The sequence below is a fragment of the Pleurodeles waltl genome, chromosome 7 (assembly GCF_031143425.1).
Source record: "Pleurodeles waltl isolate 20211129_DDA chromosome 7, aPleWal1.hap1.20221129, whole genome shotgun sequence".
NCBI lineage: Eukaryota > Metazoa > Chordata > Amphibia > Caudata > Salamandridae > Pleurodeles > Pleurodeles waltl.
In genome coordinates, this window is record NC_090446.1 from 1447468408 (window position 1) to 1447493571 (window position 25164).

At 49.4% G+C, this 25164-nt stretch overlaps 1 protein-coding gene across 1 annotated transcript in view; it reads left to right on the top strand.

Moving 5' to 3' along the window:
• The window catches only part of FXYD1 (FXYD domain containing ion transport regulator 1), a 206328-nt gene that overhangs the window by 83012 nt on the left and 98152 nt on the right, over positions 1–25164 (top strand). The window contains exon 2 of the mRNA XM_069201104.1: positions 21624–21688. Within this exon, the coding sequence (XP_069057205.1) occupies positions 21631–21688 (58 nt within the window). The 5' untranslated portion in view covers positions 21624–21630. The remainder of the gene's footprint in view (positions 1–21623; positions 21689–25164) is intronic.

The following is a 25164-nucleotide window of genomic DNA, read 5'->3' on the forward strand; positions in this document are numbered from 1 at the left end:
TTGTCCTGAAGCATCTGACGACAGACCAAGGTGTCTCACAGGACAGTGGGAGCAACCTTGTCCCAGAGCATCTGAGGACAGACCAAGGTGTCTCACAGGACCGTGATAGCATCCTTGTCTGAGAGCATGTGAGGACAGACCAAGGTGTCTCACAGTACGGTGAGAGCAGCCTTGTCCCAGAGCGTCTGAGGACAGGCCAAGGTGTCTCACAGGACAGTGAGAGCAGCCTTGTCCCACAGGACAGTGAGACCAGCCTTGTCCCACAGGACAGTGAAAGCAGCCTTGTCCCAGGGCATTTGAGGACAGACCAAGATGTCTCACAGGACAGAGAGCAGCCTTGTCCGAGAGTGCCTGAGGACAGACCAAAGTGTCTAACAGGACGGTGAGATTAGCCTTGTCCCAGAGCATCTAAGGACAGACCAAGGTGTCTCACAGGACATTGAGAGCAGCCTTGTCCCAGAGCATCTGAGGACAGACCAAGGTGTCTCACAGGACAGTGAGAGCAATTGTCCCACAGGACAGTGGGAGGAGTCTTGTCCCACAGAACAGTGAGACCAGCATTGTCCCAGGGCATCTGAGGACAGAACAAGGTGTCTCACAGGACCGTGAGAGCAACCTTGTCCTGAAGCATCTGACGACAGACCTAGGTGTCTCACAGGACAGTGGGAGCAACCTTGTCCCAGAGCATCTGAGGACAGACCAAGGTGTCTCACAGGACCGTGAGAGCATCCTTGTGTGAGAGCATGTGAGGACAGACCAAGGTGTCTCACAGTACGGTGAGAGCAGCCTTGTCCCAGAGCGTCTGAGGACAAACCAAGGTGTCTCACAGGACAGTGAGAGCAGCCTTGTCCCAGAGCCTCTGAGGACAGACCAAGGTGTCTCACAGGACAGTGAGAGCAGCCTTGTCCCAGAGCCTCTGAGGACAGACCAAGGTGTCCCACAGGACCGTGAGAGCCGCCTTGTCCCAGAGCATCTGAGGTCAGACCAAGGTGTCTCATAGGACAGTGAGAGCAACCTTGTCTAAGAGCATCTGAGGTCAGACCAAGGTGTCTCAAAGGACTGTGAGAGCAGCCTTGTCCCATTGCATCTGAGGACAGACCAAGGCATCTGAGGACAGACCAAGGTGTCTCACAGGACAGTGAGAGCAACCTTGTCCCAGGGCATCTGAGGTCAGACAAGGTGTCTCCCAGGACCGTGAGAGCAGCCTTGTCCCAGAGCCTCTGAGGTCAGACCAAGGTGTCTCACAGGACTGTGTCAGCAGCCTTGTCCCAGAGTTTCTGAGGGCATTTATAGGCGCTGACAGAAGTTTCACAGAAGCTAGGGTTACAGACAATCACAGGATACTGAGAGAAACCTTATCCCCTAGTGGTTGAGGACACTTTAGGCCTCCACAAGGGAACCGTGTCCCAGAGTGACTGAGGACAGTGAAGGGGGGGTGGAGGAGAGTAACTGAACCAGTGTTCACTTTAGCTGAGGACAGTGATGGTCTCACAGGGCACTGAGAGCAGCCTTGTTGATACCGGTGACCCAAAGGACAGTAAAAGCAGTGACGGTGTACAGAGCGTCTGAGAATGATAAACAAAATCACAAGACCGTGAGAGAAACCTTGTTCCAGGACAGTTATTGGTGTCTCACAGGACAGTGAGAGTAGACCTGTCCCTTGATGTCTTAGTCCAGATCTTGGTGTTTCACAGGACAGTGAGAGATGTCTTGTCCCTTGGTGACTGAGTCCACATTTGATGTCTCAAAGGACAGTGAGAGCAGCCTTGTCCTATTATGTATGTGGCGGATACTAGAACCCATAGGACAGTGACAGACATCTTGTCGCTTGGTGTGTGAGTCCAGATCTTGGTGACTCACAGGACAGTGAGAGCAGCCTTGTCCCATTATGTGTGTAGCCGATACTAGGATCATAGGACGGTTAGGGAAGTCTTATCCTTTGGTTTCTAAGTCCAGATCTTGGTGTCTCACAGGACAGCGAGAGCAACTCTGTCACATTATGTTTTAGGCAGATACTAGAATCCATAGGACAGTGAGAAACGTCTTGTCCCTTGCTCTCTGAGTGCAGATCTTAGTTTCTCATAGGAAAGTGAGAGAAGTCTTGTCCCGTGGTATCTGAGGATGGATCTTGGTGTCCCACAGGACAGTGAGAGCGGCCATGGTCCATTATGTCTGTGGGCAGATACTAGAATCCATAGGACAGTGAGATAAATCGTGTCCCTTGCTGTCTGAGACCAGATCCTGGTTTCTCGCAGAACAGAAAGAGCAGCTCTGTCCCATTATGTCTGTGGGCAGACATTAGTGTCTAAAGGACATTGAGAGAAGTCTTGCCCTGTGGTGCCTGGACTGGGTGCGTATTTGGGTATTAGGTTCAGTAATCTAAGAGCATTTGCCAGTGTTGGGTGAGGAGGGCACTTCGGGCAGTGTACGAGTGTAGGAGGATGAGAGAAGGGTCTTGTAGTGTCATGGGCCTGCTGCCTAATTGTGGCTACGGTCTATGCCACGCCCCTCAAGCCGCACTTGGCACCTCTGTGTTGGCGTGTGAGGAATCAGTCCTCATGGTGTGTGACTCGCTGTACTGCAATGTGATTGGTCTTGTTGTGGAAATAATACAAAGATCACGATGCTGTGAGTGTAACTCGACCCAAGCAGAAGTTTAGTTCTAAAATAAACATTTATAGGCAGTGTTTATTGAGGACAAGCAACAAGCCGAACACTTTAACATGGGGATAGAGATCTTCTAGTCCCTAGAAAATAGCACTGTTTGCGAGGGGCGCTTGCATGGCTGGCGATTTACCTATTCTTTGAGAGGGAAGCTTGTACTACTTGTTCTCTGATAGGAAAGCTTGCGTTGCCTGTTCTCTGATAGGGACATTTGTGTTACCTGTTCTCTGCTAGAGAAGCCTGCACTACCTGTTCTTTGATAGGGAAGCCTGCACTACCTGTTCTTTGATAGGGAAGTCTACACTACCTGTTCCGTAATAGGGAAGCCTGCACTACCTGTTCCGTAATAGGGAAGCCTGCACTACCTGTTCCGTAATAGGGAAGCCTGCACTACCTGTTCCGTAATAGGGAAGCCTGCACTACCTGTTCCGTAATAGGGAAGCCTGCACTACCTGTTCTTTGATAGGGAAGTCTACACTACCTGTTCCGTAATAGGGAAGCCTGCACTACCTGTTCCGTAATAGGGAAGCCTGCACTACCTGTTCCGTAATAGGGAAGTCTGCACTACCTGTTCCGTAATAGGGAAGTCTACACTACCTGTTCCGTAATAGGGAAGCCTGCACTACCTGTTCCGTAATAGGGAAGCCTGCACTACCTGTTCCGTAATAGGGAAGCCTGCACTACCTGTTCCGTAATAGGGAAGTCTACACTACCTGTTCCGTAATAGGGAAGTCTACACTACCTGTTCCGTAACAGGGAAGTCTACACTACCTGTTCCGTAATAGGGAAGTCTACACTACCTGTTCCGTAACAGGGAAGCCTGCGCTACTTGTTCTCTGCTAGAAAAGCTTGTACTACCTGTTTTCTGATAGGGAAGCTTGTGTAGCTTATTCTCTGATAGGGAATCTTGCTTACCTGTTATCTGCTAGAGAAGCCTTTGCTACCTGTGCTGAAGCTTGCAGTAGCGGTTCTCTGATAGGGAAGCGTGCGCTACCGGTTCTCTAATAGGGAAGCCTGCGCTACTTGTTCTGAAGCTTGCGCTACCTGTTCTCTGATAGGGAAGTTTGCACTACCTGTTCTGTGATAGGAAAAGCTTGCGCTACCTGTTCTCTAATAGGGAAGCCCGCGCTACCTGGTCTGAAGCTTGCACTAGCGGTTCTCTGAGAGAGAAGCTTGCGCTACCAGTTCACTAATAGGGAAGTTTGCACTACCTGTTCTCTGATAGGAAAAGCTTGCACTACCTGTTCTCTAATAGGGAAGCCTGCACTGCCTGATCTGAAGCTTGCACTACCTGTTCTCTGATAAAAAAAGCTTGCGCTACCTGTTCTCTGATAGGGGAGCCTGTGCTACCTGTTCTGAAGCTTGTGCTACCTGTTCTCTGATACGGAATCTTGCACCACCTGTTCTCTGATAAGAAAGCTTTCACTACCTGTTCTCTAACAGGGAAGCTTGCGTTACTTGATCTCTGACGGGGGAGCCTGTGCTACCTGTTCTCTGATAGGGAAGCCTTCACTACCTATTCTGAAGCTTGTGGTACCTTCCCTCAGATAGGGAAATCTGTGCTACTGTTTCTCTGATGGGGAAGCATGTACTATCTGTTCTCTGATAGGATGCCCTATGCTACCTATTCTCGAATAGGGAAGCTTGTGTTACTGCTGCTGGTAGCTTATTGGTTTGCTGGTTGGGAAGCTTGAAGCTTGCACTACCTGTTCTCTAACAGGAAAACCTGCATTCCCTGGTCTCGGATACGGAAGACTGCTGTACCTGTTCTGAAGCTTGTGCTACGGGTTCTCTGATGGGGAAGCTTGCGCTACCTGTTCCCTGATAGGGAAGTTTGCACAGCATTTTCTCTGACAGCTACCTGTTCTTAAGGTTGTGCTTGCTCTTCTCTGGTAGGGAAGCCTGTGCTACCTTCTCTCTGATAGCGCAAGCTTTACTATCTGTTCTCGTTTATTGTTTTTCAAATAGGGAAGCTTATGCTGCTGCTGATGGTTTACCTGTTCTCTGATAGGGAAACTGCGCTGCTGCTGCCAATCGTTTATTGTTTTTTTTTAATAGGGAAGCGCGCCATTGTGCTGGTGGTTTACCTGTTCTGTGATAGGGAGGCTTGTGCTGCTGCTGCAGGTGGTTTACCTGTTCATTAATAGCGAAGCTTGCGCTGCAGGTGGTTTACCTGTTTTCTGATAGGGAAGCTTGCACTGCTGTTACAGGAGGTGTACCTGTACTCTTATGAGGAAGCTTGCACAGCTGCTGGTGGTTTACTGGTTCTGTAACAGGGAAGCTTGTGCTGATACTGCAGGTGGTTTACCTGTTCTCTGATAAGGAAGCTTGCGCTGCTGCTGCAGGTGGTTTACCTGTTCTCTGATAGGGAAGCTTCTGCTGCTGGTGGTTTACCTGTTCTCTGATACAGAAGCTTGAATTCCTGCTATAGGTGGTTTACTTATTCACAGGGAAGCTTGTGCTGCTGCCAATCGTTTATTGGTTCTTTAACAGAGAGGCTTGTACTAATGCTGCTGGTGGTTTTCCTGTTTTCAGCTTGAGAATTTAGCTGTACTGTCAGTGGCTTACCTAGTGTGTTATAGGCAAACTTGCACTGCTGAGGGATTACCCGTTTTTCGATAGAGGAGGTTGCACTCCGGCTGCTGGTGATTTACCTGTTCTCTGATAGGAAAGCTTCAGCTACCTGTTATCTGATAGGAAAGCCTGTTCCACTTGTTCTCTGATAAGGAACTTTACGCTATTCGTTCTCTGATTGGGAAGCTTGTGCTGCTGCTGCTGGTCGTTTACTTTTTTTTAATAGGTAAGCTTGCACTGCTGCTGATGGTTTACCTGTTCTGTAACAGGGAAGCTTGCGCTGCAGGTGGTTTACCTGTTCTCTGATATTGAAGCTTGCGCTGCTGCTACAGGTGGTTTACCTGTTGTCTGATAGGGAAGTTCACACTGCTGTTATAGGTGGTTTACCTGTTCTCCGATAGGGAAGCGTGTGCTGTTGCTGCAGGTGGTTTACCTGTTCTCTGATAGGGAAGCTTGTGCTGCTACTGCAGGTGGTGTACCTTTTCTCTGACGTGAGAAGCTTGTGCTGCTGCTGCAGGTGGTTTATCTGTTCTATGATAGGGAAGCTTGCACTGCTGCTGCAGGTGGTTTACCTGTTCTCTGATAGGGAAGCTTGAGCTGATGTTGCTGGTTGTTTACTTGTTCTCTGAAAGGGAAGCTTGCACTGATGCTGCAGGTGGTTTACCTATTCTCTTATAGGGAAGCTTGCGCTGCTGCTGGTTTACCTGACCTCTGATAGGGAAGCTTGCACTGCTGCTGCAGCTGGTTTATCTGTTCTCTGATGGGGAAGCTTGCGCTGATGCTGCAGGTTGTTTACCTGTTCTCTGATAGGGAAGCTTTTGCTGCTGCTGCAGGTGGTTTATCTATTCTATGATAGGGAAACTTGCACTGCTGCTGCAGGTGCTTTACTTGTTCTCTGATAGGGAAGCTTGCACTGCAACAGGTTTACCTGTTCTCTGATAGGGAAGCTTGCTCTGCTGCTGAAGGTGGTTTACCTGTTCTCTGATATGGAAGCTTGTGCTGCTGCAGGTGGTTTACCTGTTCTCTGATAGGGAAGCTTGCAATGCAGCTGCAGGTGGTTTACCTGTTCTCTGATTTGGATGCTTACGGTGCTGCTGCAGCTGGTCTACCTGTTCTCTGATAGGGAAGCTTGCACTGCTGCAGGTGGATTACCTGTTCTCTGATAGGGAAGTTTGTGCTGCAAGTGGTTTACCTGTTCTTTGCTAGGGAAGCTTGCACTGGTGCTGCAGGTGGTTTACCTGTTCTCTGCTACGGAAGCTTGCACTTCTGCTGTAGGTGGTTTACCTGTGCTCTGATAGGGAAGCTTGCACTGCTGCTGCAGGTGATTTACCTGTGCTCTGATAGGGAACCTTGTGCTGCTGCTGCAAGTGGTTTACCTGTGCTCTGATAGGGAAGCTTGCGCTGCAGGTGGTTTCCTATTCTGTAAAAGGGAAACTTGCGCAGCTGCTACAGATGGTGTGCCTGTTTTGTGGGAGGGAAGCTTGTGCAGCTGCTGGTGGTTGACCTTTTCTGTGATAGGGACGCTTGTGCTGCTGCTATAGGTGGTTTACCTGTGCTCTGATAGGGAAGCTTGCACTGCTGCTGCAGGTGGTTAACCTGTGCTCTGATAGGGAAGCTTTCACTGGTGCTGCAGGTAGTTTACCTGTGCTCTGATAGGGAAGCTTGCGCTGCAGGTGGTTTCCTATTCTGTAAAAGGGAAACTTGCGCAGCTGCTTCAGATGGTGTGCCTGTTTTGTAGGAGGGAAGCTTGTGCTGCTGCAGGTGGTTTACCTGTGTTCTGATAGGGAAGCGTGTGCCGCAAGTGGTTTACCTGTTCTCTGATGGGGAAGCTTGCACTTCTGCTGCAGGCGGTTTACCTGTGCTACAATGGTTAAGCTTGCGCTGCTGCTGCTGCAGGTGGTTTACCTGTTTTCCGATAGGGAAGCTTTCACTACTGCTGCAGGTGGTTTACCTGTGCTCTGATAGGGGAGCTTGCACTGCAGGTGGTTTGCCTGTTGTGTAGTAGGGAAGCTTGTGCTGCTGCAGGTGGTTTGTCTGTTCTATAATAGGGAAGCTTACACTGATGCTGCATGTGGTTTACCTGTTCCCTGATAGGGAAGCTTGTACTACTGCTATAGGTGGTTTACCTGTTCTCTGATAGGGAAGCTTGTGCTGCAGGTGGTTTACCTGTTCTCTGATAGGGAAGCTTGTGCTGCAGGTGGTTTACCTTTTCTCTGACTGGGAAGCTTGTGCTGCTGCGGGTGGTTTACCTGTACTATGATCGGGAAGATTGCACTGCTGCTGCAGGTGCTTTACTTGTTCTCTGATAGGGAAGCTTGCACTGCAACAGGTTTACCTGTTCTCTGATAGGGAAGCTTGCTCTGCTGCTGAAGGTGGTTTACCTGTTCTCTGATATGGAAGCTTGTGCTGCTGCAGGTGGTTTACCTGTTCTCTGATAGGGAAGCTTGCAATGCAGTTGCAGGTGGTTTACCTGTTCTCTGATTTGGATGCTTACGGTGCTGCTGCAGCTGGTCTACCTGTTCTCTGATGGGGAAGCTTGTGCTGCAGGTGGTTTACCTGTTCTCTGATAGGGAAGCTTGTGCTGCAGGTGGTTTACCTTTTCTCTGACTGGGAAGCTTGTGCTGCTGCGGGTGGTTTACCTGTACTATGATCGGGAAGATTGCACTGCTGTTGCAGGTGGTTTACTTGTGCTCTGATAGGGCCTCTTGCACTGCTGCTGCAGGTGCTGTACCTGTGCTCTGATAGGGAAGCTTGCGTTGCTGATAGTTTGCCTGTTCTGTAATAGGAAGCTTGCACTGCTGCTGCAGGTGGTTTATCTGTGCTCTGATAGGGAAGCTTGCACTACTGCTGCAGGTGGTTTACCTCTTCTGTGATGGGGAAACTTGTGCAGCAGCTGCAGATGGTTTCCCTGTTTTGTAGTAGGGAAGCTTGTGCTGTTTCTGCAGGTGGTTTACCCGTGCTCTCATAGGGAAGCTTGCACTGCTGCTGAAGGTGGTTTACCTGTTCCCTGATAGGGAAGCTTGTACTACTGCTATAGGTGGTTTACCTGTTCTCTGATAGGGAAGCTTGTGCTGCAGGTGGTTTACCTGTTCTCTGATAGGGAAGCTTGTGCTGCAGGTGGTTTACCTTTTCTCTGACTGGGAAGCTTGTGCTGCTGCGGGTGGTTTACCTGTACTATGATCGGGAAGATTGCACTGCTGTTGCAGGTGGTTTACTTGTGCTCTGATAGGGCCTCTTGCACTGCTGCTGCAGGTGCTGTACCTGTGCTCTGATAGGGAAGGTTGCGCTGCTGATGGTTTGCCTGTTCTGTAATAGGAAGCTTGCACTGCTGCTGAAGGTGGTTTACCTGTTCCCTGATAGGGAAGCTTGCACTGCTGCTGAAGGTTGTTTACCTGTTCTCTGATAGGGAAGCTTGTGCTGCTGCTGGTGGTTTACCCGTTCTCTAATAGGGAAGCTTGTGCTGCTGCAGGTGGTTTACCTGTTTTCTGATAGGAAGCTTGTGCTGCTGCTGCAGATGGTGTACCTTTTCTCTGACTGGGAAGCTTGTGTTGCTTTGGGTGGCTTACCTGTTCTATGATAGGGAAGCTTGCACTGCTGTTGCAGGTGGTTTACCTGTGCTCTGATAGGGACGCTTGCCCTGCTGCTGCAGGTGCTTTACTTGTTCTCTGATAGGGAAGCTTGCACTGCAACAGGTTTACCTGTTCTCTGATAGGGAAGCTTGCTCTGCTGCTGAAGGTGGTTTACCTGTTCTCTGATATGGAAGCTTGTGCTGCTGCAGGTGGTTTACCTGTTCTCTGATAGGGAAGCTTGCAATGCAGCTGCAGGTGGTTTACCTGTTCTCTGATTGGGATGCTTACGGTGCTGCTGCAGCTGGTCTACCTGTTCTCTGATAGGGAAGTTTGCACTGCTGCTGCAGGTGGTTTACCTGTTCTCTGATAGGGAAGTTTGTGCTGCAAGTGGTTTACCTGTTCTTTGCTAGGGAAGCTTGCACTGGTGCTGCAGGTGGTTTACCTGTTCTCTGCTACGGAAGCTTGCACTTCTGCTGTAGGTGGTTTACCTGTGCTCTGATAGGGAAGCTTGCACTGCTGCTGCAGGTGGTTTACCTGTGCTCTGATAGGGAAGCTTGTGCTGCTGCTGCAGGTGGTTTACCTGTGCTCTGATAGGGAAGCTTGCGCTGCAGGTGGTTTCCTATTCTGTAAAAGAGGAACTTGCGCAGCTGCTACAGATGGTGTGCCTGTTTTGTGGGAGGGAAGCTTGTGCAGCTGCTGGTGGTTGACCTTTTCTGTGATAGGGACGCTTGTGCTGCTGCTATAGGTGGTTTACCTGTGCTCTGATAGGGAAGCTTGCACTGCTGCTGCAGGTGGTTAACCTGTGCTCTGATAGGGAAGCTTTCACTGGTGCTGCAGGTAGTTTACCTGTGCTCTGATAGGGAAGCTTGCGCTGCAGGTGGTTTCCTATTCTGTAAAAGGGAAACTTGCGCAGCTGCTGCAGATGGTGTGCCTGTTTTGTAGGAGGGAAGCTTGTGCTGCTGCAGGTGGTTTACCTGTGTTCTGATAGGGAAGCGTGTGCCGCAAGTGGTTTACCTGTTCTCTGATGGGGAAGCTTGCACTTCTGCTGCAGGCGGTTTACCTGTGCTACAATGGTTAAGCTTGCGCTGCTGCTGCTGCAGGTGGTTTACCTGTTTTCCGATAGGGAAGCTTTCACTACTGCTGCAGGTGGTTTACCTGTGCTCTGATAGGGGAGCTTGCACTGCAGGTGGTTTGCCTGTTGTGTAGTAGGGAAGCTTGTGCTGCTGCAGGTGGTTTGTCTGTTCTATAATAGGGAAGCTTACACTGATGCTGCAGGTGGTTTACCTGTTCCCTGATAGGGAAGCTTGTACTACTGCTATAGGTGGTTTACCTGTTCTCTGATAGGGAAGCTTGTGCAGCAGGTGGTTTACCTGTTCTCTGATAGGGAAGCTTGTGCTGCAGGTGGTTTACCTTTTCTCTGACTGGGAAGCTTGTGCTGCTGCGGGTGGTTTACCTGTACTATGATCGGGAAGATTGCACTGCTGTTGCAGGTGGTTTACTTGTGCTCTGATAGGGCCTCTTGCACTGCTGCTGCAGGTGCTGTACCTGTGCTCTGATAGGGAAGCTTGCGTTGCTGATCGTTTGCCTGTTCTGTAATAGGAAGCTTGCACTGCTGCTGCAGGTGGTTTATCTGTGCTCTGATAGGGAAGCTTGCACTACTGCTGCAGGTGGTTTACCTCTTCTGTGATGGGGAAACTTGTGCAGCAGCTGCAGATGGTTTGCCTGTTTTGTAGTAGGGAAGCTTGTGCTGTTTCTGCAGGTGGTTTACCCGTGCTCTCATAGGGAAGCTTGCACTGCTGCTGAAGGTGGTTTACCTGTTCACTGATAGGGAAGCTTGTACTACTGCTATAGGTGGCTTACCTGTTCTCTAATAGGGAAGCTTGTGCTGCAGGTGGTTTACCTGTTCTCTGATATGGAAGCTTGTGCTGCAGGTGGTTTACCTTTTCTCTGACTGGGAAGCTTGTGCTGCTGCGGGTGGTTTACCTGTACTATGATAGGTAAGCTTGCACTGCTGTTGCAGGTGGTTTACTTGTGCTCTGATAGGGCCTCTTGCACTGCTGCTGCAGGTGCTGTACCTGTGCTCTGATAGGGAAGCTTGCGCTGCTGATGGTTTGCCTGTTCTGTAATAGGAAGCTTGCACTGCTGCTGAAGGTGGTTTACCTGTTCCCTGATAGGGAAGCTTGCACTGCTGCTGAAGGTTGTTTACCTGATCTCTGATAGGGAAGCTTGTGCTGCTGCTGGTGGTTTACCCGTTCTCTAATAGGGAAGCTTGTGCTGCTGCAGGTGGTTTACCTGTTTTCTGATAGGAAGCTTGTGCTGCTGCTGCAGATGGTGTACCTTTTCTCTGACTGGGAAGCTTGTGTTGCTTTGGGTGGCTTACCTGTTCTATGATAGGGAAGCTTGCACTGCTGTTGCAGGTGGTTTACCTGTGCTCTGATAGGGACGCTTGCCCTGCTGCTGCAGGTGGTTTACCTGTGCTCTGATAGGGAAGCTTGTGCTGCAGGTGGTTTGCCTGTTCTGTAATAGGGAAGCTTGCACTGATGCTGCAGGTGGTTTACCTGTTTTCTGAGAGGGACACTTGTGCTGCTGCTGCAGGCAGGTGGGGTTCCTGTTCTTTGATAGGGAAGCTTGTGCTGCTGCTGCAGGTAGTTTACCTGTTCTATGATAGGGAAGCGTGCACTGCTGCTGCAGGTGGTTTACCTTTTCTCTGAATGGGAAGCTTGCGGTGATGCTGCGGGTGGTTTACCTGTGCTCTGATAAGGAAGCTTGCACTACTGCTGCAGGTGGTTTACCTGTTCTGTGATAGGAAAGCTCAGACTGCTGTTATGGGTGGTTTACCTGTTCTCTGATAGGGAAGCTTGTGCTGTTGCTACAGGTGGTTTACCTGTGTTCTCATAAGGAGCCATGCACTGCTGCTGCAGGTGGTTTACCAGTTCTCTGACTGGGAAGCTTGTGCTGCTGCTGGTGGTTTACCTATTCTGTGATAGGGAAGCTTGCACTGCTGTTGCAGGTGTTTTATCTGTTCTATGATAGGGAAGCTTGCACTGCTGCTGCAGGTAGTTTACCTATTCTCTGATAGGGAAGCCTATGCTGCTGCTGCAGGTGGTTTACCTGTTCTCTCCCAGGGAAGCTTGCACTGCAGCTGGTTTACCTGTTCTCTGATAGGGAAGCTTGCACTGCTTCTGCAGGTGGTTTACCCTTTCTCTAATAGGGAAGCTTGTGCTGCTGCTGGTGGTTTACCGGTTCTCTGATAGGGAAGATTGTGATGCTGCTGGTGGTGGTTTACCTGTTTTCTGATAGGAAGCTTGTGCTGCTGCTGCAGATGGTGTACCTTTTCTCTGACTGGGAAGCTTGTGTTGCTTTGGGTGGCTTACCTGTTCTATGATAGGGAAGCTTGCACTGCTGTTGCAGGTGGTTTACCTGTGCTCTGATAGGGACGCTTGCCCTGCTGCTGCAGGTGGTTTACCTGTGCTCTGATAGGGAAGCTTGTGCTGCAGGTGGTTTGCCTGTTCTGTAATAGGGAAGCTTGCACTGATGCTGCAGGTGGTTTACCTGTTTTCTGAGAGGGACACTTGTGCTGCTGCTGCAGGCAGGTGGGGTTCCTGTTCTTTGATAGGGAAGCTTGTGCTGCTGCTGCAGGTAGTTTACCTGTTCTATGATAGGGAAGCGTGCACTGCTGCTGCAGGTGGTTTACCTTTTCTCTGAATGGGAAGCTTGCGGTGATGCTGCGGGTGGTTTACCTGTGCTCTGATAGGGAAGCTTGCACTACTGCTGCAGGTGGTTTACCTGTTCTGTGATAGGAAAGCTCAGACTGCTGTTATGGGTGGTTTACCTGTTCTCTGATAGGGAAGCTTGTGCTGTTGCTACAGGTGGTTTACCTGTGTTCTCATAAGGAGCCATGCACTGCTGCTGCAGGTGGTTTACCAGTTCTCTGACTGGGAAGCTTGTGCTGCTGCTGGTGGTTTACCTATTCTGTGATAGGGAAGCTTGCACTGCTGTTGCAGGTGTTTTATCTGTTCTATGATAGGGAAGCTTGCACTGCTGCTGCAGGTAGTTTACCTATTCTCTGATAGGGAAGCCTATGCTGCTGCTGCAGGTGGTTTACCTGTTCTCTCCCAGGGAAGCTTGCACTGCAGCTGGTTTACCTGTTCTCTGATAGGGAAGCTTGCACTGCTTCTGCAGGTGGTTTACCCTTTCTCTAATAGGGAAGCTTGTGCTGCTGCTGGTGGTTTACCGGTTCTCTGATAGGGAAGATTGTGATGCTGCTGGTGGTGGTTTACCTGTTTTCTGATAGGAAGCTTGTGCTGCTGCTGCAGATGGTGTACCTTTTCTCTGACTGGGAAGCTTGTGTTGCTTTGGGTGGCTTACCTGTTCTATGATAGGGAAGCTTGCACTGCTGTTGCAGGTGGTTTACCTGTGCTCTGATAGGGACGCTTGCCCTGCTGCTGCAGGTGGTTTACCTGTGCTCTGATAGGGAAGCTTGTGCTGCAGGTGGTTTGCCTGTTCTGTAATAGGGAAGCTTGCACTGATGCTGCAGGTGGTTTACCTGTTTTCTGAGAGGGACACTTGTGCTGCTGCTGCAGGCAGGCGGGGTTCCTGTTCTTTGATAGGGAAGCTTGTGCTGCTGCTGCAGGTAGTTTACCTGTTCTATGATAGGGAAGCGTGCACTGCTGCTGCAGGTGGTTTACCTTTTCTCTGAATGGGAAGCTTGCGGTGATGCTGCGGGTGGTTTACCTGTGCTCTGATAGGGAAGCTTGCACTACTGCTGCAGGTGGTTTACCTGTTCTCTGATAGGGAAGCTTGTGCTGTTTCTACTGGTGGTTTACCTGTGTTCTCATAAGGAACCATGCACTGCTGCTGCAGGTGGTTTACCCATTCTCTGACTGGGAAGCTTGTGCTGCTGCTGGTGGTTTACCTATTCTGTGATAGGGAAGCTTGCATTGCTGCTGCAGGTGTTTTATCTGTTCTATGATAGGGAAGCTTGCACTGCTGCTGCAGGTGTTTTATCTGTTCTATGATAGGGAAGCTTGCACTGCTGCTCCAGGTGGTTTACCTGTTATCTGATAGGGAAGGTGTGCTGCACATGGTTTACCTGTTCTCCCAGAGGGAAGCATGAACTGATGTTGCTGGTGGTTTACCTGTTCTCTGACAGGGAGGCTTGTGGTGCAGCTGCAGGTAGCTTAACTCTTACCTGTTTTCTGATGGGGAAGCCTATGCTGCTGCTGCAGGTGGTTTACCTGTTCTCTCACAGGAAAGCTTGCACTGCAGCTGGTTTACCTGTTCTCTGATAGGGAAGCTTGCACTGCTTCTGCTGGTGGTTTACCCTTTCTCTAATATGGAAGCTTGTGCTGCTGCTGTTGGTTTACCGCTTCTCTGATAGGGAAGCCTATGCTGCTGCTGGTGGTGGTTTACCTGTTCTCTCACAGGGAAGCTTGCACTGCAGCTGGTTTACCTGTTCTCTGATATGGAAGCTTGTGCTGCTGCTGGTGGTTTACAGCTTCTCTGATAGGGAAGACTGTGATGCTGCTGGTGGTGGTTTACCTGTTCTCTGATTGGGAAAAATGTGCTGGTGCTGCAGGTGGTTTACCTGTTCTCTGACAGGGAAGCTTGCACTGCTGCTGGTGGTTTACTTGTTCGCTGATAGGTAAGCTTTTGCTGCTGCTGCAGGTGGTTTATCTGTTCTATGATAGGGAAGCTTGCACTGCTGCTGCAGGTGGTTTACCTGTGCTTTCATAGAAAAGTTTACACTGCTGCTGCAGGTGGTTTACCTGTTCTCCGATAGGGAAGCTGGTGCTGCTGCTATAGGTGGTTTACCTGTTATGTGATAGGGAAGCTTGCGCTGCAGGTGGTTTACTGATGCTCTGATAGGAAAGCTTGTGCTGCAGGTGGTTTACTTATTCTCTGATAGGGAAGCTTGTGCTGCAGGTGGTTTGCCTTTTCTGCTTAGGGAAACTTGTGCAGCTGCTGCAGATGATTTACCTGTTTTGTAGTAGGTAAGCTTGTGCTGCTGCAGGTGGTTTACCTGTTCTGTAATAGGGAAGCTTGCACTGAGGCTGCAGGTGGTTTACCTGTTCTTTGAGGGGGACACTTGTGCTACTGCTGCAGGCAGATGGTTTTCCTGTTCTTTAATAGGGAAGCCTGAGCTGCTGCTGGTGGTTTACCTGTTCTCTGATAGGGAAGCTTGCACTGCTGCTGCAAGTAGTTTACCTGTTCTCTGAGAGGGAAGCTTGCACTGCTACTGCAGGTGGTTTACCTGTGCTCTGATAGGGAAGCTTGCGCTGCAGGTGGTTTCCTATTCTGTAAAAGGGAAACTTGCGCAGCTGCTGCAGATGGTGTGCCTGTTTTGTAGGAGGGAAGCTTGTGCTGCTGCAGGTGGTTGACCTGTTCTGTGATAGGGACGCTTGTGCTGCTGCTATAGGTGGTTTACCTGTGCTCTGATAGGGAAGCTTGCACTGCTGCTGCAGGTGGTTTACCTGTTCTCTGATAGGGAAGCTTGTGCTGCTGCTGCAGGAGGTTTGCCTGTTCTGTAATAGGGAAGCTTGCACTGAGGCTGCAGGTGGTTTACCTGTTCTTTGAGGGGGACACTTGTGCTACTGCTGCAGGCAGGTGGTTTACCTGTTCTCTGATAGGGAAGCTTGCGCTGCTGCTGCTGGTTTACCTGTTCTCTGATAGGGAAGCTTGCACTGCTGCTGCAAGTAGTTTACCTGTTCTCTGAGAGGGAAGCTTGCACTGCTGCTGCGGGTGGTTTACCTGTGCTCTGATAGGGAAGCTTGCGCTGCAGGTGGTTTCCTATTCTGTAAAAGGGAAACTTGCGCAGCTGCTGCAGATGGTGTGCCTGTTCTGTGATAGGGACGCTTGTGCTGCTGATATAGGTGGTTTACCTGTGCTCTGATAGGGAAGCTTGCACTGCTGCTGCAGGTGGTTTACCTGTTCTCTGATAGGGAAGCTTGTGCTGCTGCTGCAGGAGGTTTGCCTGTTCTGTAATAGGGAAGCTTGCACTGAGGCTGCAGGTGGTTTACCTGTTCTTTGAGGGGGAACACTAGTGCTAATGCTGCAGGAAGATGGGTTTCCTGTTCTTTGATAGGAAAGCTTGCTGCTGCTGCAGGTAATTTACCTGTTCTCTGATAGGGAAGCTTGCATTGCTGCTGCAGGTGGTTGACCTTTTCTCTGAATGGGAAGCTTGCATTGCTGCTGCAGGTGGTTTACCTGTCCTTGGAATGGGAAGCTTGTGCTGCTGCTACAGGTAGTTTACCTGTTCTCTGATAGGGAAGCTTGTGCTGCTGCAGGTGGTTTGCCTGTTCTTTGATAGGGAGGCTTGCACTGCTGCTGCAGGTGGTTTACCTGTTCTTGGAATGGGAAGCGTGCACTGCTGCTGCAGGTAGTTTACCCGTTCTCTGATAGGGAAGCTTGCGCTGCTGCAGGTGGTTTACCTGTTCTCTGATAGGGAAGCTTGCGCTCCTGCTGCAGGTGGATAGTAAAGCTTGCACTGCTGTGGTTTGTCTGTTCTTTGATCGGGAGGCTTGTGCTGCTGCCCACTCCATGTCAATGGCGTCAGGTGAGAAAACACAAAATTGTTAAACACTTGAGCAACTTCTTTGTCTCGGACGCTTGTTCCCCCTTCCACAAATGGTACTCCGCTCTTGAATGGCTGGAAGTCATTACATCTGCAGTCCCCTGTCTCTGGGTGGATTCACTCCTGTAGATGCTCGCTTTGTCAACCAGCCCAGCACTAAAAGCCTTTCTTGCAAACGCCGGGTCAGCTGTAAAGCACAGTTTTGAAACTGCAGTTCTTACCACCGAAAATAAAGCTAACGTGGCCAGTTTACCAGAAACTTTACCAAGAGTTGAGCGAACGGTTAACTAACAGAGCCCCTGCTTTCAGCGCCTGGGCTCCTCCTTTGTGCTGATTGAACAACTTGCAGTATGTTCTCTGCCTCTTCATAGTAATTCACGCATTGTGCTTCTGGTTGAGCCCCTTTTGGTGCGACAGAATCTTTGTGAGCTAATGTCTCAACGATGGGCCTAGCACTTCAAAAGTGTACACTCAGTCCAGAGCAGGTGCCTTAATTGATCTCATATTTACCTTATTAACACTTCTGTTCCCTATCGAGTCACTGGCCTGACTAGTATCCCATTCCATTGAAAGTCCAGGCTTTAGCTTCAATATCTGGGGAAAGACTTGTATTCCAGGACCCAGAAGAAACTTGAAACAGTCGAGCGTCCCCTCTTTCCAGAGCCTCATGCCTGAGATGCAGAACGATTGAATACTCCCAGCAGAGCAATAAGTCAATCCTCGCTAACTCTGCTTTTATCACAGTGTTAGACCAGTTAGTTACCCTGCACACCGACGCCCACCTCATTATCAAAAGAAAGAATACACTCTAGAAAATAACATTGGAGAAACGTATAGTACCTTAATTAAACAATCTCCAAACTTGGTCAAAGAATAATGTAGGATCTTCTCAGGTTTCCCCAATTTTCAATGTGCACAAACCTCCATCCCACAAATTTAAGTGATGATTTGTCCTTATAGTTGTGGTAAAAAGTGGCATTAATTCGACCAGCTGTAAGTCCGAGGTCAACCCCTCTGTTAGAACCAGTTGTCCTTTTGTCCGTCCTTGATGCAGTCAAGCTTCCTACCCCTTTGCACCCATCAGGTTCCCCAACTGACCGTGGTCGCTCTTGCATGGTTAAACATGCGGGAACACCTTTGTAGAGCCACCTCTGTGCATTGTTAAACAGCTCCTTGGTCTCAGGTATTGTTTCCGAGGCTTGGAAAAGTGCAACAACGACCCCTTTATTGAAGCAACACATCCTGGATCCTAGGACTCTAGAAGATCCTACAACAATTTCCTTTTTACCATTCGTAGGGCAATTACTTGAGAAGATGGTGGCTTCTCAGCCCCAGACATTTGTAGAAAGTAGTACAGTTATGGATAGTGCCCAGGTGATTGTTTGCCAGGGCAGGGTTTTGTCCATGCAGAAGCACCGAATGAACCGTGATGTCAGCCATTGATGACCTTCTGTTGGGGGTTCATGGTGTTGGTCTGGGGCAGGGCTTCAGCTTGACACGTCTGATGCATTCAACACCACAAACCATCACCTCTTAATCAAGAGGTTATGCAGTATTGGTTGTCAGATCATAATATTGGACATGTTTACTTATTTTCCATGCAACGGACCACAGAGGGTTGTCCTGTCACTATTTACGTCATCTGCATGTGAATTTCTAACATCTGTAATGATCCCCTAATTCGCCTGCTTCATAGTTTTAGCGTAAAATTCCATATGCATGCATACGACACGCAGCCCACATTCAATTTGACAAGGCAGAACCTCCCACAATCTGTTAACTCCGCAGCCCACCTGATAGTTTGCTTAGCAGCTGCTGCTTGGTGGATGTCTGTCAATTTCCTGAAGTTGAATCCATCAAAGCTACAAGTTCTTTTCACTGATATGTCATCCCCTTTGTGGGAAGACACATAATGGTCTCTGTCGATAGACCCTCATCCTTGTTCCCCCCAAGGTGATCTTAGCATTACTTTGGCTTACTTTCGACCCGATGCTGCTTTTGTTCTAAGCACCTGCTTTTTCCACCTTAAAGTTCAGCGACACAATCTTCCCTTTCTCAATCTCCAATGGCATTTCAAGGTGGCTGACACTTTTAATCAGTCCAAAAATGACTATGTTTACTAGGACCCAGGGCCAGATGTACAACCATGAGTTTCGCAGCTCACAATTTGCGATTCATTTGCAAGTCGCAAATTGCGAGTCGCAAAACCAAATGCAAAACAGTGCAACTCACACTGTTTGTGATTCCCAATGGGGTCGCAAATTACCTAACTCATGAATATTCATGAGGTAGGTCGCAATTTGCGACCCCATTGGGAATGGCCGCACTCACAGTGATAGTGGCATGCTGGGAACGGCAGACCACCATGTCTGTGACTACTTTTAAATAAAGCAGTATTTTTTTTAAATGCAGCCTCTTTTCCTTAAAGGAAAACGAGGTGCATTTCAAACAAGAAAAATGAAAAGTTTTCTTTTCATTTTTTCAGAGCAGGCAGTGGTCTGTGAGAAAATAGGGATAGGGATGGTACATTGTACCTGGCCATTTTGCGGACGTTTGCGACCGCAAAAGGCCATCGTACATCGGGCCCCCTCTGCGAAAAGCCTCAATGGCCGCACCAGTTGACTCAAAATGCAAGGAACAGGCTGAAATCAGGACGAATCAGTGGGACTAGATTTTCCCTATTCCTCAACTACTGCTCTGGCTTGTAGTTCACAATGTATCAAATTCAAATCAATAATGATCAGTGACAAAGCGATCTACTCCTCTTTGCCACCATTCTTCTTGGCCACATTTAGTTGGTACATCCCATCTTGTGCTTTAAATCCTTTAACCAATAAGGTTTGCTCATTTCACCTCATTCAATTGCTGCTGACAAACTCTGGGATGTTCTCCTGCTTCATCTAAGTTCACAACACTCTGTTTCTATGTTTAGTTAAATGTTCAAAACTTGGCTTTTCACTCAATAACGTTGTTTCCTTTATTTGTAGTATTTGGATTAGGTCACTCAGTGCCTAGAGGCCTGGGTGCCAGTGAGCTCTATACATTTCTAGCAGTGTAATATAACAATCGGTGGTTACCTGGTTTTCAATGTTGCCTATAATGAAGCTTGCACGTAGCTGCTCGTGGAATACTAGTACTCTAGTAGGGAAGCTTGCATGGCTGCTGCCAGTGGATCACTGGTACTCTCATAGAGAAGCTTGCATGGCTGCTGCCAGTGGATCACTGGTACTCTAGCAGGGAAGCTTAGATGGCTGCCGCCAGAGGATCGCTAGTACTCTACTAGGGAAGCTTGCACAGCTGCCACCAGTGGATCGCTGGTACTCTCATAGTGTAGTATAACAATCTGTGGTTACTTGTTTTTCAATAGTGAAGTTTACACTGTGGTCCCTGATATTCTACTTGTTCCCTGATAGGGAAGCTTACAGTGCTGCTTCGGGTGTCTTAAATGTTGCCTAGAATGAAGCTTGCATGCAGCTGCTGGTGGAGTACTAGTACTCTAGTAGGAAAGCCTGCATGACTGCCACCGATGGATCATTGGTACTCTAGTAGGGAAGCTTGCATGGCTTTCCGCCGGTGGATCGCTGGTACGCTAGAAGGGAAGCTTGCACAGCTGCCACCAGTGGAACACTGGTACTCTAGTAGGGGAGCCTGCATGTCTGCTGACAGTGGATCACTGGTACTGTAGCCCAGTGTATTACCGGTACTCTCATAGGCAAGCTTGCACGGATGTCGCAGGTGGATCACTAGTAATCTAACAGAGAAGCTTGCATGGTTTCTGCCGGTGGATCACTGATACTCTCATAGAAAAGCTTGCATGGCTGCTGCCAGTGGATCACCAGTACTGTTATAAAGAATCTTGACCTGCTGCCTCCAGCGGATCACCGGTACTCTAATAGAGAAGATTGCACGGCTGCCGTCAGTGGATCACTGGTACTCCAGTAGGGAAGTTTTCACAGCTACCAATAGTGGGTCGCTGGTACTCTAGTAGGGAAGCCAACATGGCTGCCAACAGTGGATCACTGGTTTTCTAGTAGAGAAGCTTGCACTGCTGCTGCCAGTGGATCACCGGTACTCTAATAGAGAAGCTTGCACAGCTGCCACCAGTGGATCACGGTACTCTAATAGCGAAGTTTGCACGGCTGCCGCCAGTGGATCGCTGGTACTCTAGTAGGAAAGCTTGCACAGCTTCTGCCAGTGGATCGCTGGTGCTGTAATAGAGAAGCTTGCACTGCTGCTGCCAGTGGATCAACAGGACTCTAATAGAGAAGTTTGCAGGGCCTGCTGTCAGTGGATCCCCGGTACTCTGATAGAGGAGCTTGCACGGCTGCCAGCCGTGGATCACCGGTACTCTAATAGAGAAGGTTGCAAGGCTGCTGCCAGTGGATCACCGGTACTCTAATAGATAAGCTAGCACAGCTGCTGCCAGTGGATCACTGGTACCCTAATACAGAAGCTAACACGCCTGCTGCACGTGGAGCACCGGTACTATAATAGGGAAGCATGTGCTGTTGTTGCCAGTGGTTCATCAGTTTTTTGCTGGCCCAGAGGTTCGCTGAAACGGGAGCTACCGCTGCTGCTGGATTACCTGTTGATAGTGAAGCTTGCACTTCTGCTGCTCACATTGCACCTGCTCTATGTATGTGATGGAAGCTTGCGGTGCTGTCTTCCAACTTCTTCCATGTGTGATAGAAGCTTGCATATCTGTTTATTTTGTTTTATCGGTTCTATGTGAGGAAAGCAGGCACTGATGTTGCATATGTTGTACTTGGTGTGTGTGTGCGTGTGTGTGTGTATGTGTGTGTCTCTGTGAGGGGAATAGTGAGAGAGAGAGATAATCTTGCTGTACCTACTTACCTCTGGCTGTACCCAAATGCTATGTGAGGGAAGCATGCATGTCTCGTGTACATACCACACCTGTTCTTTGTATGTGTGTGAGAGGGAGTGAGAGATAAACTCACACTGATGACTTGTTTTGCTGAACCTGCCGTGTGTGAAGGAAGCTTGCAATGCTGCTGTGTTGTATCTGTTAAGTGTTTAAGCGTGTGAGAGAGAGAGACCTGCATGTGTACTGCATACGCTTTACCTCCTCCGTGTGTTAGAGAGCACACAATCAGAAGCCTTGCTCTCCCTGTTTTGTGTGAGGGAAGTGTACACTTCCGGTGCCCCCGCTGTGACTGATCTCTGTGAGGGATATGTGCTCTTCTCTCACCCCACACTCACTCCCAGTCCTTTCTCTCTTGCAGGGCCGCAATGATGCACCCGCTCTTTCTGTTCCTGTGCTCCGCGCTGATGGCCGAAGCAGCAGTCGGTAAGTCACCGCTGACACTGAAACGTCAGACAGCAGAGCTACCACTCATGGGCAGTCCAGGGTTCCCCAACTCTTCAGGGCTCCCCAGTGAGCACAATGCCAATGAATATCTGTGAGATATAGGATACTCGGGGGGCCCTTGTCGTATTCTGCAGGAGGGGCCACCATTTTGTTACGTCACTGGCAGTGCTAAGCCTCAGGGCGGAGAGGCCTTCGAGGCTCTTATTTTGTGGAGTAAGCGCTCTCGCTCTATTTATGCAGAGTGACAGACAAAGATAGTAGGCATTGGAGAAAACAGCTGTATGTGCTGCGGGACATTATGTCGATACACACGGATGACGTACAGCAGTAATCTCTTTGGTTTCACACCTCAGGCATTAGACTACAGAGCTGTGTTTCTGGTTACACAAACCATCCAGAGACTGACATTGAGCAGCAGCGCTATCGTACGCTAAACCCACACACAGCAATTACATCCCTAGCTTACAGAGATGTTACAGGCTCAGATTTTAGACATAACTTAACCCCCTATGGCTTCAGAGCAGATCTATCCCTCCAGTTACAGGGTCTGTACGTGCCAGTGCCATAGACGGCAGACGTGTCATTCGGTTTCAAAGACCCGGCCGTAGACAGCAGATCTACTCGTCTGTTACTGAGAGATCTGACCAGGTGAGCCCTGGAGACAGCAGAGCGATTTTTAGAATTTGTGGATCCAGACATTAGACAGCAGAGCTACGCCGCTGCTTACAGACATCCTACAGACACGGCTGTGACAGCAGAGCAGTCATGGTTTGAAGTCTAGCCGGTCTCAGTTTTCACACATTTGACTGGTGGAAGTCGTGAAAACGGAATGCTGGAACTTTAATCTAGCTTTATTCAGATGACTGATATCTTCTGTTAAGGTGTGCTACGGTCAGACACCCCGTCGCATCCAGGAGCCCAGTCGAAGGGGGTCAGGTCCCTCGAGTGCAGTGCACAGTCTCTCCTCACAGTCTGATCTCTAGAGTCACCCGCAAAACTGGCGGGTCTGTTGACTCCGGTCAAAGACCCGACTATCGGAGCGTGAGAGAGGGAGACACGGAAGACGGGGGCTGGAGGAGTGACACGGAGTGGATGGGAGCCTGCAGGGGAGGGTGGAGGAGGGATAAAGAGGGGAGATGCCGGAGAGAGACACAGAGGGAGGCCGGAGGCAACACACAGAGGAAAGCTGGAGGAGAGGCATTGAGGGGAGGCACAGAGGGAGGCCGGAGAAGAGACATTGAAGGAGCCTGGAAGAGACAAAGAGGAAGGCTGGAGGAGAGACAGAGGGAGGCTGGAGGAGACAGGCTGGAGGAGAGACAGAGGGCGGCTGGAGGAGACACTGAAGGGGGAGCAGCCCGCAGGTTACAGCAGAGACTGGGGAGGATGTGAGGCTGGAAGGCAGATAGGAAGGCTTGGGAAGATATATGTAGATAGGGCAGGAGAGTAGCCAGAGGAGGGGTGTGAGACCCGAGGAGAGAGATGAGGGGTGGCTAGAGGTGGAGAAGGAATAGGAGACTAGAGGGTTGACAGAGCGGTGATGGTAGGCAAGGGAGCTCTGCGGAGGTGGAAACCTTCAGAAGAATAGCGAGGGTGGTAATTACATAGGTGACAATGAGGGGGGAGACTCCCAGGATACAGGTGAAGCGGGAGGAAGGAATAGGAAAGGACACGAAGAGGAAAGATAGGCGCCTAATTTGAGCTGCTGGTTGCAGTCAGTTTTGGGGACCGGGGCTTGTCTCTCATTATCAGACTTTTACCTGGAAGAAAAGAGAGAAAGGCAGAAAAGGCGAGAAAGGAGAGGGATGAGAAAGATGGAAAAACAGTGCACGTCTGAGAAAGCAGGGATGAAAAATAGCCTGCAAGAGTGAGATAAAGGGACAAGGAGAGATGGTGCTAGATGAAAGAGCCATGAGGTGGATTCAAGACTTGAAGTTTTGGTATTCTGCATCCATGGCATGCATCAGGGTCGACTGCGGGCTTCTAAAGACAGCTTTGGGCCTTACATATATTCTTTTATGAATAAAGCACTGGGAAAAGGAGAGAGAGACCAAGGCCCTAATTACGAAGTCAGCGGGAAATGCCGCAGAGTTCGGTGCTTGCGGTCGGAACATCGACCGTCAGCATGTTGAAGACCCCGCTGGCCCAATAAAGAACATTCCGCTGGGCCCGGGGTCGGAATCAGTGTGTCCATCGGGTAGTGACATGCGTGACAGGGCTGTGCACGGGGGCCCCTGCACTGCCCATGCCAAGTGCAGGTGCCTTCAGGGGGGCCCCGGTGCACCCCACCAGCCAGCCTTTCCCTGGCGAGGGAAACTGCCAGGGAAAGGCTGGGGGAACACAAGTTCTTTATCCGGCGGGCTGCTTGCAGTGCTGCCCTGTCGGATAAGGAACTCCGCCATCGTCAGGCTACCTGGTGGCAGTAGCCTGGCAGTGGCGGAGCTCTGCCTGTGGCAGTCTCCCTATGTTCAGAATATGCCGATCTGGACCTCCATGCCAGTGGCGGTATTTTCTGCCACCGCCGGCATGGCGGTCCGGACCGCCATGTTCATCATGAGGGCCTGAGTCCTGAGAGAAGAGAGGAATAAAGAGAGTATAAAAGTTACAACAGTTAGAGAAGGAATAGGGTAATGAGGGGAGAGGAAGCTGAAGAGAAAGGACTTTGTGAGAGAAAGCAAACAAGAGTAGAGAGACAAACTATAAACATTTTAAATTGCTGCATCTCTGCAGCTGGAACAGGCCTAGTCCTAAAATAGAGAGACATTAGCCAGCACAGTGTTTGACATCCGGGTTTAAATACACCAGCTATATATACTAATAATAAATCAAAACGAGGAGCAAGCACTGGAAGAACACACCAGCGAGAAACACCAACCAGAAAGACTCAATCTAGAACAGACCATCCACACTTGCTAGTAAACAGTAGAGTGTGAAACAAAGTGACGCATGAAATTACAACTCATAAACATAAGACCAAGATCCATACAATAGCTTACAATACGTACTTCTAGAAAAACAATCCAAGTATAAGAACACAAGGAAAACATCACAAAGTGTCAGAAACAGTCATCCATCCCCACACCCAATCCCACACTAATTGAAAGGAGCAATAACTCAGAGACTTCGAATATGAGTGCCTTGTTGTATTGTGACACCTGTTTGTGCATGGATTGCTGTTATAACCAACATGTTATTTATCACATCCAGTGATTACTGATTGCAATAAAGTCATACATTATGGCATGTAGAAACTGACGATATTTACTAGAGTAAAAAGGACCAGTGGACATGTGGAATTTGATGTGAGAAGTACCAAAATATCATTTTTTCCCATTTTCATGGGCTCAACTCGGAACAAGCAATAATTATTGCACTTGGTAAATTTTTCTGGTTTCATCGGATGTGTTATGTATGTATGTATATGTTATTTCTATAGCGTGAACCTAGCCAAAAGGCAG